Below are 17,992 nucleotides of genomic sequence, written 5' to 3'. Positions count from 1 at the left end.
GACACTCTACAATCAATCAACACGGTCTGATAACAGGGAGATGAAATGTGCAGTGCCTTTAAAGGTTTCAAAAGCTTGGAGGAGTAGCTAGCACAGCCTACACAGTTAGCATTTCTCTTTGCGACTTTGCAGATAAAATATGTGATGAATATGCAGAGTCAGTGCTATTTTGCATCAGTATTGCTTCTTAACTTCTAACAGCTGTGGGTGAAGGAACTACATTTGATCCTGCAAGTTCTGTTTGAAAAACTTTACTGTATACTCATGTATAACTTTAGAAATGTTAGTTAAACAAGTGACTCCCCCCCCCCCCCAAAAAAACTGGGTTGACTTATCTATGAGTCAATGTAAGTACTGCATATTAACTCTTATCATTAAAGGAACAACTCCCAGAAATGCTGTTTTACTTGTTATATCCAACCCACATGATCATTTCTTGGCTGGTGGAAAGTAGGAGCAGAGTGACAGAGAAGTGTCTGGCTATGTTCCTGTGGGTACAAGTACAACAATGACGTTACTTTCTGGGACCCTCAGAGAATTTCTGGGAGATCATGCCTTGTTGCTGTACATACTACCATGTTTTCCCGAAAATAAGACACTGTCTTATATTTATGGCATATTTTCAGGGGATGTCTTATGTTTTATTAAGTATGGTACACCAGGCCCGTAGCCAGGATTTCGATTCGGGGGGGGGCTTTTTTTCAGGGGGGGTTCGGGAGGGCTGAGTTTCACGGGGGCTGAGTCTGAGTGAAAGAGGGTCTACCCTAGCAAACCTTTTGTATCATTACCCCAATACCCCCATGCATATGAGATATATTGAGTATGGTGATCAGATCATGATATGAATAAACATAACAGTTTAAATAATGCACCAGTAAGGCCTTTTCATGAACCACCATGAGAATTTCGGGGGGGGGCTGAAGCCCTCAGCCCCCCCCCCCCCCGGGCTACATGCCTGTGGTACACTAATCTGCATTTATGGGATCATCTCTCTAGGCTCAGTAGCAGACTGCTTGCTGAAGCTTTTCTTCTATCCCCTGGTGTTTGTGTGAGGTGAGAGAGACCCACAGTCTGTTGCTGGTCAGTGCTGAGGAGCAGAAGCTTTACTGGTGTTTTTGGGGAGTGAGAGAGACCCACCAACTGTTGGTGCTGTGGGAGAGAGACGCACAGCACTTAGTAAAACGACAGCCACAGCTTCTTCCCCCTGAGGACACACAATTCCTAAAGAAGAGTGTTCTGCTTCTCACTTCGCTGAGGAGACTTTTACTTTCACTTTCTATGTCTCCCTCTATGCCTCAGCTTGCAGGACGCATAGAAACGACCAGGACCTGACAGGGTGAGCGACCTTGTATGCTGCATAGCCACACCTATAACTATGTCTTATTTTCTGGGTATGGCTTATATTGTGGAAATGCTAAGAAATCCTGCTACAGCTTATTTTATGGGTATGGCTTATTTTAGGGGAAACTAGATAACTACTATAAGAACATGATTGGATGTTTCTCTGCTACCCACAAACACACATTGTCTTCAAACCATTAAATGTCCATGGAGGAGAAGCAGTTAAAGGGGTTGTGAGATGAAAGAGGAAATGGTATTCAGTTCTGCTTGGTGGATTTTTACACAATGCCTCCCTTATCCTTATTTTGCATCACAATATGTCTAAAATTCTACATGGCATATATAATAATTGCATATTTTTCTACCTTGTTAGGTACTTCACTAAACCTACCTGGAAACTGGCATTGTCAGGGCCTCATCACATTGAGGTCTAACCTGCAAGTGATAGTGGAGGGATTCGCCATGAACTGTGGCAAATCCAGCATGGGGAACTCGTCACCCCACATCACCCCTTATTCCACAAGGGGAAGCATTTCCACCTAGCCTCCCCTGGTTCTTCTCAATGGAACACAGGAAGCCTCCCATGTTCTCACTGGTGCGTCTTACGATGCTTCACCTCATTTCAGGCATGGAGCCCCATCGGAAGCAGATCTACATTGTGTGATGGGATCCGGTGGGCTCTATGCCTGAATTGAGTTGAAACTGTCATTGGACCAACAATTTTGCCCATGCGATGAGATCGTAAGTGTTCATAATCCAAACTTAGAAAGTTGATTACAACTCACAGAATCCATACCCAGCCAGCATGGTCACTGGGTGTGAAGGATTCTAGGGCAGGAAGTCCAAATAATAACTTTTCACACATCTTTCCAAATGTTCTCTGTATAGAAAAATGTATTTCTATCCATAATTACTAGAAGACAGGCAGGCTTAAAGAGAGACAGTTATTTCTCATGCATGCTAGTAGCTTTCTGTTCCAGGAATACATAAGGAGACACGCATGGAGACACAAACCACTACTCATGTTGGACAGAACTGCCCTGCTTTGATCTCCCACAGTATTGCAATAAATGGTGAGATTCCTTCTCACAATTCATGCTATGTTGTGTGGGGGTGGGAGGGTGGTTAGCTCTATTTCTACAAATAAAAACAACTCATTCCAGTTAGTGTGAGAAAGAATCCAGGATTATTCATTCACATTGTTCCAAATCTATAGCAGATGTAGATGTTGCTGAACCATAATTCCCAGCATTCCTCATCATTGGCTAAGCTGGTTATGGTTGATGCAAGGTGTAGACCAGCAAAAGCTGGAGAGCTACACAGTTCCAGTATTTGTCCGAGAGAAGGCTATTTGACAGATTGCTACTGTGATTTTTTGTAAAAACGGGCTTCTACTATAACTCCACACACTGGGGATCCCAAGCATGCACTAGGATAAACCAACTGCAAAAAAAATGGACCACATATCTATTTGGTTAGAAGGTATTGGCAATCTGATGTATACTGAAAAAAGCACTTTCTTCGTAGTGATACGACAGATTTTTGAGGCTAAAGGAAATGCATGCAATGAAATTTAGTGACTCACAGTGGCAAGTTTTTGGACATCTTCATCAGATGCTCCCAGGGACGCCAGTCCAATCTCTTGAGAAAACTGGGCAAATTTAGGATCAGCAAGCAGAGGCACATGTCCCAGGAGTTCATGGCAGGTATCACTGACATGGAATTAAAATGCAAAATTAGTACATGTGTACAAAAGAATTATTGGATACACTGCATGCAAATCTTCAGGATCCTAAAATAGTTAAGTTTGCTTTCTTAAAGAAAACAACAAGCTAATCCGATTATCATCATGGTTTAAAAGCTTGATAAGAAAAATAAATCTTTGATAAACAGCCAGAGAATAGTGAATGTGTGCATGCATATCTTCTTTTTTTGATCTTCCCATATAGACACAGATATTTTACACATATTCTACAAAGTATTATTTTTCATCCAGATGACAAACTTGGACAGAGACAATCTCGAAAAAGAAGAAAATAATTTCATGAACTCTGAAAACTTGTTCATCATGTAGCCCTTGGGCTTTAACAACATTTCTTTCCTTTTTTATGATTTTTAGCTTCTTTGCCTGATGAAGACACCAAAGAGGCTTCAGAAGCCTGCATGATGTTTGGTGCATTTGATTGGCCAATAAAGGTATTCCTGTTTTATGGATTTAGTACTTTGCTTTATTCTGCTGAATAGCCAGCACAGTTGACTCTGAATATATTTCCTGTGTTGGCAGGTATACATATATATCCTTAGACCGGATTCAATTGTAGTTTTTAAAACATTATGCTCCCAGTTCCATTGTTGCAAGCCCATCCCCTATCATCAAAACAGAAGAATCCAAAAGTGAATCCTTGCAATAATTGTATCAACCCATCTATTATTGTTCATTACATCGCAGGCATGAATGGGAGGAACATGCTATGCATGAAAGGGATAATAGAGTGGTTATGTAGCAAGCAGGAGTTTTCTGGTTTGCCTTTTCCCTGTATTCATTTTTTTCTGACAATACAACAACAGGCATGAAGAGTTTATGAAAAGAGCTGAAGCCTTAAAGACTCAGCATCCCTTTTCAATTCTCAGCTACAACCTTACACTTCATGAAAATGACCTCACTATTATGGATATGGTCAACCCCGTCGCTAGGTGAACAATAATCTCAGTTTCCCTGCACTGTAAGTGACAGGTTCATGCTTCAAGATCCACCACGTAACAATATCCCCTTCTATTCAGGATTAAGTGTTTTTTTTTTTTCAAAAATGTGTAAAAATATTGTTGAGGAAACCGGATTACTTCATTTGATTGATTTTAGAACTTGACTTGATATAGTAATCTTTCTCTTCAATAGCAGCAAAGCAATACTGAAAGCTGACTACTTTGGTGGCAGAACCAGTTCCTGGAATCTAAGAAAAGATGCTACTTTTTCATGGAAGAAATAAAAATAAAGCAAATTTGTAAACTCCTATCACCACCACCCATTAACATCTGCTGGGAGGCAAACTAGAGTGAAGAAGAAGGATATGTCTGCACTGAAGAATTAATACAGTTTGACACCACTAGAACTTATGGAATTCTCCAGTGCACTGGAAATTGCTTCTGCCAAATAGACTTTTTGGCAGCAGAGTGGGTAAAACAACGAGTGAAAGAACACTGCCAGATGCAACGTCTTGCACCCTTCTGCTAGGTAAACTGGTTTGCTAGCCAGAAAGAAGGAACTCTTAAAGGTGACAGAAAGACACAAATTCTCTACAACTAATATTTCTACTACAGCATGCACCTAGGGAACCAAAACCAGACAATACCCCAGTCTGTGAGCTCCTCCACTGCATTTAGAGCTGTAGGCATCAAGGTATATGTGTGTGTGTGACATTTTCCCTATATTGTTTCTTTTATCCTGTCATTCCAGCACTAATTACAAGTTTTTATATTCACTGACAGGAATGCCCCCCATCCCAGATATTTCCAATACAGGGCAGTATGAATGCAATATGTCTACATACCAGTGGTTCTCAAATTGTGCTCCGGAGCCCTTAGGACTCTGTGATGCATACTGAGTGGTCCATGCTCTCCTCCTCCTCCTCGCTCCAAGCTTTCCCTCCTCTTTCTTGCTTCCTCCCACTTCCCTTGCCTTCCTCACTGCAAAAAGCCTTTTTTGCCCCTCCCTTGCCATCGAAAGTCTTTTCCCCTCACTTTCCTCACCACCCAGATCATTTTGCCTTTGCCTTTCTTTCTTCCAAAACCCTCCTTCCCTCCCACCGCTCAGGGAGTGCTTTGATTGTGACAGAAGAAGTTGCATTGCATGGCCCCTGGGGTCTTCCAGTTAAATACTGTTATGTTTATGTTGGTTAGAATTCTTCTTAATTTTAAATATTGTATTGTATTTCTTTCTTTCTCTCCTTTTTTAACACAACAAACAATATTTGTGCAGTGTGCATAGGAATTTTTTCATATATTTTTTTTCAGTTAGTTCACACGAACACTCTCCATGAATTTGCCACTAGCCCAGCCCATCTGTCAAATTTTAAAACACATTTGGCAAAACGTTTGCCCATGCCTACAATATAATATATAAACATCTCTTGGGAATACATGAGAAACTTTTACTTTAAAAAGTGCTCAGTGGCTGAAAAAGTTTGAGAATGCCTGCTTTATGCATTGCTACTATTCTTCTTGCTGTGTTTGAAGAAGGGTGAGCCCATGGATGACTTTTCCAGTGGAGTATAAGCTTCAACATTTGCAGTTAGGTTTCAAATCAGTATGTACAGGTGCTAGGCAGAATACAAAGATTAAAATGACTCTTCTTGTGTAAAGTTATGTGTTTTTAATCATATAATTCTGCAGAGTTTTAATGTTGATATTTTAAATATAAAGGCCACAGAACTGTATAGTGATTGAAACTCCCTTTTCTGAGAATCTGAAATCTTTTAAAAACTGAAACTCTTTGCTATCAGCTGTCCATTTGTGCCTTTAAGGGAAAGAGAGCTCATCATACATCCAGGAAAGTAAAAACAGTGGTTCTGTGAGTTTATGGCTAGCCCACTTTCCCCCTAGCCCTCATTCACTATGTATATGCAAATATAGGTATTCCAAAGTTGAAAAATTGAAACACATCTGGTCCCTGGCATTTTGGATAAGGGAGACTCAACCTGTATTGGCTGAAACATTGGTCATTCTAGATAACAAAATATATGTTTAGCACTTTGAGACAGGTCTGTTTTTTTCCTGTGAATTGGGTACTCTCTCCAGTTGTTATCAGTGGTGCAAACTTCAAAACGGGTTTCTCACTAACCAGCATTTTCTCATTATATTTTTGGAGTTTCTCTTTGTTCCTTTTCAGAGTTATAATGCTGCAAAGGTATAGTCTAACACCTCAGTGCTATGACTATAAAAGAAAACATCTTCTGTTTTTTAAAAAAGAAATAAAATTAAAAAGATATAATGTGAGAGAGGGAACATGGTTATTTTCTAGTTACCAGATGAAAAGACCACCCCTTCTTTTTAGCTATTTTGTGCAAAAGTGGGAAATCCTGGTATCACTTTAGCACTATGTTTATAAAAAAGAACCCTTTTAAAATAGAAACTTAGAATAGAAAATAAAAATGATGCCCAAAGCTGAGAATGTGTATACTGAAGGAAGAGTATATAGGAGGAAATGTTGCATTCATGGCAAGGAAGGTGGAAATGGAAGAAAATCCACCCACACGACTTGAAGTGTGGAGGAAGTGATGTGCAAATCGAGGGTAGCAATTAAATTTACTACAACCTGAAAGAAACAAAAGCCGGAAAGCTGTTATGCGTAAGGCACAATGGAATACAGGTGTAGTAAAAATAATTTCAAGGTATGAAATTCTGAAATGCAATACTATAACATTTATCAGAACTATCAGAACACTTGTGAAGTTTGAGAAGCCCACAGTTACACACATCAGGGAAGTTTCTTTTTCTATGATCAAATTATGGGTACATAATATTTTTAAGATGGACTGGACTGGCATTCAGTAGTAGCACTCCCAGAAGGGGTAGTAGCTAGTATGGCAGTCCAAGTGCTGAGAAGGAGAGGATGACCAGAAGAGGCCATTTGCTAACTTCCTGCATCTTTACATCCTACAGTGGTGCTCATTACTCCATCTTCCATACTAAACAATACCCTAAATTCTCTTGCTCTGTGCCCCAGGCAAACAATGGCTTGCTTGTGATGTGCAGTCAAATACATTTTAAAAGTCAAAATGCAATATGCATGAAGCAAAACAAATTACCTGATCTTAAAATGCAAGTGGCATACGTGGTGCAAAAACACATAGCAGCAATCATTATACAAAACAGCCAGACAGTAACCATTGTCAGAACAAGATACTGGCTTCAGATGTGACCTCAGGATAATGTAGTTTCCAGATGTAATCCCCTGCCTGCTTGTTTTCAGAAAAGATGCCTTCCAAGCAGTAGGGTTAGGGTTATATTGCACAAAGTGGCACTTGTGAGGCACTTTCTGCTGCACAGATAAAAGCCAGATAGCAACATGCTCGAGCAATCTTATTTAATAATTGATCAGCTATCACAGCAGGCCTAGACCTTTCCTTCGGAAAAAGATGGAGTTTGCCAACCTTTTGTGTTTTGTGAATGTCCAGCTTCACTGAGATTTGATCACCTTTCCTGTTGCTTTCTACCTTTAGCTACTGTATAGAAAATAAGCCAAGGTATAAAGGGCAGGTGCCTCACAGCTATTCCTTTCCCTCCCTCTGTGCAAGAATTTTTAAATCTTTAGCTTAGTTTTATGGACATTTCTCCCCTGTGGGGGGGAAAACATTATACCATAGTGGCTTGGTTGTTGGAGACCAGGATCCAAATCCCAGTTCAGCCATGAAACCCTTTGGGTGAACTAGACTCTCTCAGCTGCAGAAAAATACAACTCCTCCATCTGAACAAATCTTGTCAAGAAAACCCTGTGATAGTTTTGCCTCAAGGTTGACCTAAGTTGGAAACAACTTGGAAGCACTGAACAACAAAAGAGATGAAGGAATCCTGCAGCATCTTTGACAATATGCCAGACACCGAATAAACAGTGAAAGAGCATTTCTGATGGCTTCGACATGCTACCCTAAAATGCTGGTTTATAATGGTAAGGCCTACATTGAAACATAGAATCATGAGGTTGGAAGAGACCCCAAGAGCCATCCAGTCCAAGTCCATTCTGCCATGTAGGAATACACAATCAAAGCACTCCCAAAAGATATCCAGCCTCTGCTTAAAACCCCCAAACAAGGAGATTCCCTTACACTCTGAGGCAGCATATTCCACTGTCGAACAGCTACTCCTATCAGGAAGTTGTTTTAAGTGGAATTTCATTTCATGCAGCTGGAATCCATTGCTCTGTGTCCTATTCTTTAGAGCAGGCAGAGACAAAACTTTGCCCTCCAGGTGTTTTGGGTTTCAACTCCCACAATTCCTAACAGCATTCTGCTGTTAGGAATTGTGGGAGTTGAAGTCCAAAATACCTGGAGGACCAAAGTTTGCCCATGCCTGCTTTAGAGCATCAGAAAACAAGCTTGCACCCTCCTCAATATGACCTTTCAAATATTTAAACATGATATCATGTTGGTTCTCCTGGACTTTTCATCAGCTTTTCATCAACCATGATATCTTTCTGAGTCACCTTTCTGGGATGTGGCTTGGAGGCACTGTTCTTAAGTGGCTCTGTTCCTTTCTTTTGGGGGCCATGCTCAGAAGTTGGGGGACTCCTGTTTGACTACTTGGTCACTGGCCTGTGGGGTCCCTCAGGGTTCCGTGTTGTCCCCATGCTGTTCAACATATACATGAAACCACTGGGAGAGGTCATCTGGAGTTTTGGAGTGTGGTGACATCCATATGCAGATGACACCCAGCTCTATTATTCTTTTCCACCTAATTCTACGGAAGTGGTTCCTATGCAAAACCAGTACCTGGCGGCTATAATGGACTGGGTGAGGGCAAACAAATTGAAGTTTAATTCAGACAAGACAGAGCTGTTCCTGGTCAGTCAAAAGATAGATCTAGGAATAGGGAGTCAGTCTATGTTAGATGAGGTTACACTCCCCCAGTTTGAGAGTACTTCTGGTTTCAGCTCTGAATCTGGAAGCCCAGATATCAGAAAGCAGAAAGGAGTGCTTTTGCACAGTTAAACTAGTGCGCCAACATTGCCCATTCCTAGAGAAGTTGGATCTGGCCATAGTGGCACATACTTTGGTCATATCCCAGTTGGACTACTGCAATGTGCTCTGCCTTTGAAAGTGCGCACAGAAACTTCAGTGGGTTCAAGGAACAGCCACCAGAAAGCTAACTAAGGCTGGCTACAGGAAGTGGACAAATCTTCTGTTGCAGCTCCACTGGCTGCCAACATGTTTCCAGGCACAATTCAGAGTGCTAGTTTTGACCTACAAAGTCCTATACATATCAAGTCTAGTTTATCTGAAGGACCATATCTCTTTCTATGAACCTAGTAGACATTTACAATCAACTGGGGAGGGCCTTCTCTCTGTCCCACCCCAACTGAAGTGAGTTTGGTGGAAAGACGAAAGAGGGCCTTTTCAGGGGCCTCTTGAATTCTCAGCTACAGAGGTCCTCACCTCCCCAAACTACATTTTCCAGAATTCTGCATGCAGCAGAAATGTAGGGCTGATTTTTTTAAAATTCTTGTATTTGCTTTGTTTTAAATTTATCAAAGTTTGTGGCCATTAGCCTCCTTGAGTCCCCTCAGGGAGAAAGGCAGGGTATAAATAAAGTAAACAATAACAATATCAACAACAATATCATGTATCCTCAGCCTTCTTTTTCCCCAAACTAAACATACCCAGCTCCCCAAGTTGCTACTCCTAAGGCTTGACTTCCAAACCTTTGATCATTTTGGTTGCCCTTCTGATTTTTGTCAATATATTTCTTGAATTGTGGTGCCCAGAACTGAACACAGTATTCCAGAGGTGAGGTCTGATCAAACCTGGATAGTGTTGTGACTTTCTTTGATGTAGATCCTATACTATTGTTGCAGCCTAGATTTGCATTGGCTTTTTTTAGCAACTGCAGCACACTGTTGACTCATGTTCAGCTTATGGTCTACTAAGACCCCTAACTCCCTTTCAAATGTAATGTTTTCATATAGGTGTCACCTATCCTATATTTAATATTCTATTAATAGAGTTAAGATTTATTCAAGAATTGGCTAAGGGGATTAAATCTTGAAGGCAATACGTGAGATGGTATTTTGTCATGAATAATGGGTTAAGTGTTAAGATGCAAAGTCCTGATGAACATCTTGATCACTATATGATGCCTTCAAATATAACATTTGAAGTGCTCGAATGTTGCCGTGTCTATGTTTCTCCTTGAATGAACAGTTTGAGCATCCATTATCTGGACACCCAAAAGACTTCCAAATCCAAAATTGTCCATATGGGCAGCTGAGATAATTGCACTTTTGCTTTCTTATAGTTCAATGTGTTTAATGCATAAAATTGTTAAAAATATTGTATAGAAACCTCCAAGCTATGTGTGGATGGTATATATGAAACATAAATGAATTAGATGTTTAGAATTAGGTCCCAAGATATGTTATCAATAATTATGCACAAATCTAGATATTACAAAAAAAATAAGTAAGTTTGGTGACCAGAAGTTGATAAAGGTAACCCCAGACTGAGTCCAGAATTAACTCACCTCAAATCTTCAGTCGAAGATTTGGTCCTTTGGTCCTCCAGGAATTCAGTTCCCACAGTTCCTAACAGCTGGTAAACTGACTGGGATTTATGGGAGCTGAAGTCCAAAACCAACTGGAGGACAAAAGGTTGAGAACCACTGATCTTAGAGATAGAGGATGAGGTTTCAACAGCTAAAGAGGCAGACCATGTATGTCACTCTGAGTACCTTGGAAGAAAGGGAGCTTACAAATGCAAAGTTTGACAAACAATACTCACGGTTCAGGAGTGTAGAGGGGGTCGGAGCCATGGCGTATGTACTGGGTACAGTGGAAAACCCGATAAGCAAGGCCTGCTAAGAAATCCCGAGGTGACAAATATCCAGCAACTGGTCTGACTGTAAAGCCAGACCTTTCTAAAATGGTAGAGAGATCGGAGTTATTTAAGTATATATGCCAGTCAGTAGAAAATGTAAAGGATACTAACCAGAATTTTTGTTTCAGAGGATCAGAATTATTTGAACCAGGCATGCACTTCTTAGCAAAATAAAAGTAAGGAAATGAGGGAGATAATTTAGTAAGCTGAAAAATGCCAAGGTCATTGTACAAATATCAGAACAATCTTCCTGTTTTATATACAGCATCAACCTAAAGGCATATTTTCAGGGTCAATGCAAATGTTATACTTTTTACAAATGTGAACAAAGCATTTTGTGTGTTATGCTCCCATAAGACTGTTAACATATGCGCCCAGCAAAGTTGTCTTGCTAGCTTTGTGGCTCATTCAGCTACTTTAAAAAACAACCTAGATAGGTTGCAGTTTTGTGCTAGATTTACACATGGTGAGAAGAAATACAGGTATGTGTCTATGGAAAGTACAGCCTGGGGTACTTCATAAAATCTAAAGGCAATTACCAAGCAATCCTAAATTATATTGAATTCCACATATCATATTGGAATAGGGGTGGCTGGGTATTGAAATGGCAAATTGATTGCAGTGTTTAGATCAATGAAAATATCAAACCAATGTGCAACAACTGTGAAAAATGCAAATTCCATGTTGAGAATCATTAGGAAAATAATTCAAAGTATAACTTCCAATTTCATACTGCCCGTAAATAAATCTACAGCACTTTGAATAATGCAGTCACTGCATTGTTGAACTGGGAAAGGTGCAAAAAATGACTGCCAGAATGATCAAAGACCTGCAATGTATGAATAAGATGTTCTTAGGTTTCCAACAAAAATGTAAATAAGGAAAAACATGACCGAAGTTATAAAATGATGCATTGTGGAAAGTTTGAAAATATTATTTTGGGAGGGACTATCCATGTCCCCTGGTAAGCAAGACCAGTGAATCTGGTCTTCTCCATCCCTCATAAGAAAATAATCTGCAGTCAACCCCAAAAACACATGAATATAGAAAAGCATGAGAAGGTCTATACATTTGTACAGAGCATGGGGAGAAATTGATAAGGATCCCTTATTCTCATCATGCTAAATCCCAGAGTTACCCAATGAAGCTGAATGGTGACAGATTCAGGACAGTCAAGAATTCCTTCATTACACAATTTATAGTTGAACTGTGGTGACTGCTGCTGCAAGAGTTAGTGAAGGGCTGCCTTAATAGGGGAATTTGGACAGCTTTGATAGGGGAATAAGTCTCCAATCAGTTGGAGCAATGAATTCCCAGAAGATAAGGGAGAACGCTTCTTCTTCTTTTTTCTTTCTTCTCTCTCTCTCTCTCTTGTTATTCCGCCCCATATGTGAAATCTCTCTTCCTCAGAAGTCTAATTGGCACTGACAGATTTTTTCCAAGACAAAGTTAAAACACTTGACGGACTGGGAATTGATTAAAGTCTTGGGCTTTAAGTTACTTGTTACCTATCTATCTATCTATCTATGGACATAGTTTAAACCTTTTCAGCTTTTATGCTGCTTTAACTTCTGACTAAAATATGACCCCCATATCCACGGGACCAGTATCACTGTTATCCATGGTTTCACATATCCATTCAAAGTCTAAGAAGGTGTCCTGATACTATGTGGGTGTTGTACTGTATTTGAAAACAATATCTCTCTACAAGAGTTTTCTTGACTTCTAAGTTCCTCTAGGGAACACTTTCTCTCACTTGCACCATGTCTGCCTATTTGGTAAGAACATAGAGAGCGCCTTTTGAATAGCTGCTCCTGAGGTTGGCCCCCTCGCTGTTCTTCTTCTACCAATATAGCAGATATAGACATTTCTTGTGAGACAAACTTTTAGAGGTTAGCTCATTGTGCTGAAGGAGCTTTTTAATGTACTAGGTGTGTGTAGAACTTTTACTTGATTTTTAACAATGAGGAGTTGGAGTATTTGGAAGGCCACAAACACACCTGTGTTTTGGAGATCACAGGAGTGATTGGCCTGTAGCTCTCTTAATCTTTCTGGATCCCAACACCCCAACTAGCAATGCCAGGAGATGATGGTGATTATAGGAGAACATCTGGAAGGCCCCACACCACCCATGGTTCAGGATAACAGTGGCTGACAATCCAGATAGCAAGTTTAAGCTTAATGTGTGGGAGTTTTTTTCTTCTACTTTCATTATAAAAATTTCATGGACAAATGTGCCAACTTCAGATGTACCTATCTTTCATTTGAAGGAAGAGTCCCTTCATCAGACATCTCTCTACAGAGTTGTTTCCAAATTCACAATGACTTTGAAGAGACAGTTCTTTCCCAACTTCATTTTGTATCTCATTCGTTACTGTTCGCCCTAAAAGGATCTAAACTTAATCACCTTCCAAAAAAAATGACCATTGTCTTTGAATTGAAATAATACTGTTCAACCTTAGAGTACAGTTCTACCTTCAAGGAAAGAAAAAAAAGGAATTGTACTTCAGTGCCATTCTTCAGGCCTGGGAGAACAATGCAGGAAGCACCTTTGAAAGATATGACCAGGCTCAAAGAGCAGTGAGCCAATTAACGTTAAGTGCTGGCAGCCATAAAGGCAGAATAAAGGAAGGAGTAGGAGTTGGGCAGGTCAGCCTTTCAGACTGTACACTGTATTTTATTTTCAATTGAAAAGTCTTCCGCAGGTTCTGATGATTATACTTTGCTGTGATTTTGCAGCACTTGTCATGAGGTGAGGAGAGCATGGGAGGCAGGTCAATGTTAAACATTTTATGTTGTTAGAAATATAAGCACTCTGAATCACTGAAAATGGCAGCGCTAATAACTTTCTTATGCCCACAAAGCAAAGAAATCACTGGGGATGGGTAAAAGAAGGAAGGATCCTGAATCATCACCTTGATTGGAACTAAGAGATAAGTGGGGAGGAGGCTTAGCATCTGCTTCATCTCTGGCTAAAAACATGCCTCCATCAGAGTGCTTCCACAGCAGTTCTTGCAGACTGCATTACATGCACCTTCAATGAAGTTTTATTTTTATTTTTTTCTCTGAGGATGTTGAAGTTTCTATTCAGCCAGAAAAAAAGGATTCCTGAACAACCTTTCAAAAATTAAAAAAGTGAAGGTGCTTCCTGCCTTCAGGTTGACAGTACAAAAGATGTAACATAAATGAGGGGAAAAGGGTTGGGATAGAGGACAGAGACAAAGGAAAACATACTGAAATGAATCAACCCACCTGCTGTCCCTGGAAAGTTATGTAAAGTTCCCTGCTAGGAATGCTTTACCTAGAGTTCCTGCATTGAGCATGAAGTGGAAGTCAGTGGCCGGTGATGCCCCTTTCAACTCTATGAGTATATAAAGCTATGACTCCATGAATGCATCTTTGCTTTAGAATTAATTCTGTTTGACACCACTTTAACTGCCATGGCTCAATGGTATGGAATAATGGAGATATTGCAAGATCTCTGCCAAAAAGTGCTGGTGTCCCATGACACTATAATTTCCATGATTCCATAGAACTAAGCCATGGTGTTAAGTGTAGTTTCCAACATGGCTGTATTTACATTTATAATGTAAATACACCCATGGTTGTATTTACATTGTAAATGTAAATACAACCATGTTGGACACTATGCTTATCACAATTTCCATCATTCCATAGAACTGAGCCATGGTGATAAGTGTAGTGTTCAACATGGTTGTATTTACATTTGCAACCATGGTCTCTTAGTGAAAGCATACAACAGCCAGGATGGTGTGGTAATAGAGTTCCTCAGCCTGGAATCCACCAAGTCAGCTATACTCGAACTCCCTCAGACAGTTCAATGTGCCTGAATGTACCAAGTTGAGGAAAGCTGGGTGTCCTATGCACTACACAATTATAGTATCATGATTCTATCTTAACGGCCATGATAACAGTCTATGGAATCCTGCTCTGGTACCTTCCCAACTACAAACTATAAATGGAATCCCAAAGGATTCCATAGAACACAACAGTGACAATTGAAGTAGACACATAGTACGATATTTGCTTATACTGAAAAAGCTCACATTAATGGAACTACCATTGGGAAGACCCAGAGTTAAATCTCCATTCTGCCATAGAGCTGACTGAGTGCCCTTGGAGCAATCACACTCTCAATTTAAGTAACCTTATGGACTTGTTATGATTTTTAAAAAGCAAAATGAAAGCAACCACTTACAAATGATTTGTTATGTATAATTAATTTAATTTGCCAATATCTAATGCATAATTCAAGCACATATGATTGTAACTCAAGGAGAAATAATTTTACTCCTTTGGCAATTGTAAGTTGCTTATCTAGCAAAAAGGAACAGCAACCATATAAAGCAGTGCAGACCATGCTAAACTACTAGAAGAAAGCAGCAATGACTTAGAATCATAGAATCAAACAGTTGGAAGAGACCTCCTGGGCCATCCAGTCCAACCCACTGCCAAGAAGCAGGAATATTGCATTCAAATCACCCCTGACAGATGGCCATCCAGCCTGTGTTTAAAAGCTTCCAAAGAAGAAGTCTCCACCACACTCCAGGGCAGAGAGTTCCACTGCTGAACGACTCTCACAGTCAGGAAGTTCTTCCTCATGTTCAGATGGAATCTCCTCTCTTGTAGTTTGAAGCCATTGTTCCATGTCCTAGTCTCCAGGGAAGCAAAAAACAAGCTTGCTCCCTCCTCCCCGTGACTTCCTCTCACATATTTATACATGGCTATCATATCTACTCTCAGCCTTCTCTTCTTCAGGCAAAACATGCTCAGCTCCTTAAGCCACTCCTCATAGGGCTTGTTCTCCAGACCCTTAATCATTTTAGTCGCCCTCTTCTGGACACATTCCATCTTGAATTGTGGTGCCCAGAATTGGACACAATATTCCAGGTGTGGTCTAACCAAAGCGGTATGATTGGTGAGAATGAGATGGAAGAAAGTGCAAAAGTGCAAAAGCAGGATCACATCTGAACAATAACAAAAGAATGACCACGGATTATTTACATAACTTTAAAATGAATTATGAGGACACTGAAATAGTCAACCACTTTTGCAGTCATAAATCAAAATGGAGACTGTAGACAAGAAATCAGAATCACAACTTCTGGTGAGTATAACAGGGTTCTTAGGTTGTTTATTTGTGTTGTCGAAGGCTTTCATGGCCGGAAATCATTGGATTGCTGTGAGTTTTCCAGGCTCTATGACCATGTTCCAAGTTTGTTTATTTGTTTGCTATAATCCAACTTTGCCCCACTTTAGACAAGAGCCACACTGAAGTGTGCTGGAAACTCTGGAGAATCCTGAACTTAGCTGCAGTATAGACAGCTGAATCATATTCAATTTGGCTCAGGCTTCTGTCCAGACAGTCACTGCCAATATCATCCTTTCTCTGTGCTAAAAAATGGCTTCATCCCCATGTTACTGGCACTGCTGCTGCTCCCAGCCAGCCACTGGGCTCTGTCCTGGGCCCTACAGTTCATGAAACATATTGACAAGCTGGAACATGTCCATAAGAGGGCAGCCAAAAAGTTAAAAGGTCTGGAAGCCAAGTCCTATGAGGAGCAGCTCAGGGAGATGGGTATGTTTAGCCTGAAGAGAAGATTAAGAGGTGACATGATAGTACTATTTCAACATTTTAAAGGATGTCATATTGATGATGAAGCAAGCTTGGTTTCTGCTAATCCAGAGATCAAGACATGGAACAATGGATTCAAACCGCAGGAAAACAGATTCCACCTGGATATTAGGGAGAATTTCCTGATGGTAAGAACTGTTCAGCAGTGGGATTTGCAGCAATTGAAGTGAGATGAGGAGAGAGAAACTGAGACATTTTGAAAGCAGCTGAGAAAGTGGGACAACACAGGATTAACAAGGACTTAAGCAATCACCTCCAAGCCACAATAGTAATCTGAAGCTCTTATGTTATCCCTGTACATTCTGCTCAAGGTCTCGTATAATCCAGTACACGGAACCTTAGGCTGAAAGCCTTATTCCCAAGGACGTATGAAATTTCTCTCCTAAGAAGAACAAAATAAAATGAAGAAGAGATATGGCAAAATCCTACAAAAGATGGATACCATGACTGTTATCTGCTTATTTTTTTATTGAATTGGGTCCAGACACAGTCAGAAAACACATTGTAATGGACACCTGTGCATAATTCCCACTGCACGGCAAAGATATTCTCCCAAAAGAAAAACTGTTGAAATTCCAGGAGGCTGTTTATGATGCTTTGTTTTTTGGCACACAGAACTGGTCTGCTTATTTCTGTTTATTCAGTATAAAGAGTTGAATATTCAGTATGTTTTTAAAATAAAAACCCATTATCTTAGCCTTGCTGAAGATGAAGCGGGTCGGAGCCACTTTTGTGACACTTGGAAGCACTTTAGCCTTGTTATATGTAGAGTGTGAATGGTATGGGACAATTATTTTACATTTCCAGGGGAGATTAAAGTGGCCTATTAAACTGTTTTTCTATAATTACAAGATGTGCATTCAGACATAACATTTACTAAAAGCATCTGCATGCTAAATGAGGGGGATGCTGATTTGTGACGTCTGAGAGCCAAAGTCATCAACATGACACCAGTTCATAAGTTCAGCTGCAATAGCTCTGAAATGGCTCAAATTTTAAAAAGAAATAGCAGAAAGGAGTTGGTTGGTTTACTTAATTATTAATAAGCTAAACGTTTAATTCAGTTAGATTGACTTTGGAAGGAGAAAATTAACATTCCCATTTTTGATAAATTGCTGTTTAAATTTAAATGGAATGCCTGCACAAAGAGCCTTAGTGAAACTGAAAAAGAAGATCCTTCTATGTTTTGAGCTACAGAGAGAAGAGGGGGCTGTCTGAATGTTTGAAAACCCAATTTGTCATCAAACCCACTTTCCCCTTCTGCTTCCCTTACAATTTCGTCTCCTTACTATCTCTACATTTATGTCATTCTTGCGTTTTTACAGATATAAAGAAATGTCAAGGTTTCGTGAATATGAATTCTATATTGTTTTTTAGAAATTGAACAGTTTTCCATAATACAATTAATCCC

At 40.0% G+C, this 17,992-nt stretch overlaps 1 protein-coding gene across 1 annotated transcript in view; it reads right to left on the bottom strand.

Moving 5' to 3' along the window:
* The window catches only part of TPH2 (tryptophan hydroxylase 2), a 96,761-nt gene that overhangs the window by 44,115 nt on the left and 34,654 nt on the right, over nucleotides 1-17,992 (bottom strand). The window contains exons 7-8 of the mRNA XM_060777450.2: nucleotides 10,830-10,965; nucleotides 2,927-3,053 (exon numbers count right to left, since the gene is read on the bottom strand). Of these exons, the coding sequence (XP_060633433.1) occupies nucleotides 2,927-3,053; nucleotides 10,830-10,965 (263 nt within the window). The remainder of the gene's footprint in view (nucleotides 1-2,926; nucleotides 3,054-10,829; nucleotides 10,966-17,992) is intronic.

This window comes from Anolis sagrei, chromosome 5 (assembly GCF_037176765.1).
Source record: "Anolis sagrei isolate rAnoSag1 chromosome 5, rAnoSag1.mat, whole genome shotgun sequence".
NCBI lineage: Eukaryota > Metazoa > Chordata > Lepidosauria > Squamata > Dactyloidae > Anolis > Anolis sagrei.
Note: the sequence above shows the minus strand (reverse complement) of the source record. Positions and strands in the feature narration are given on the sequence as shown.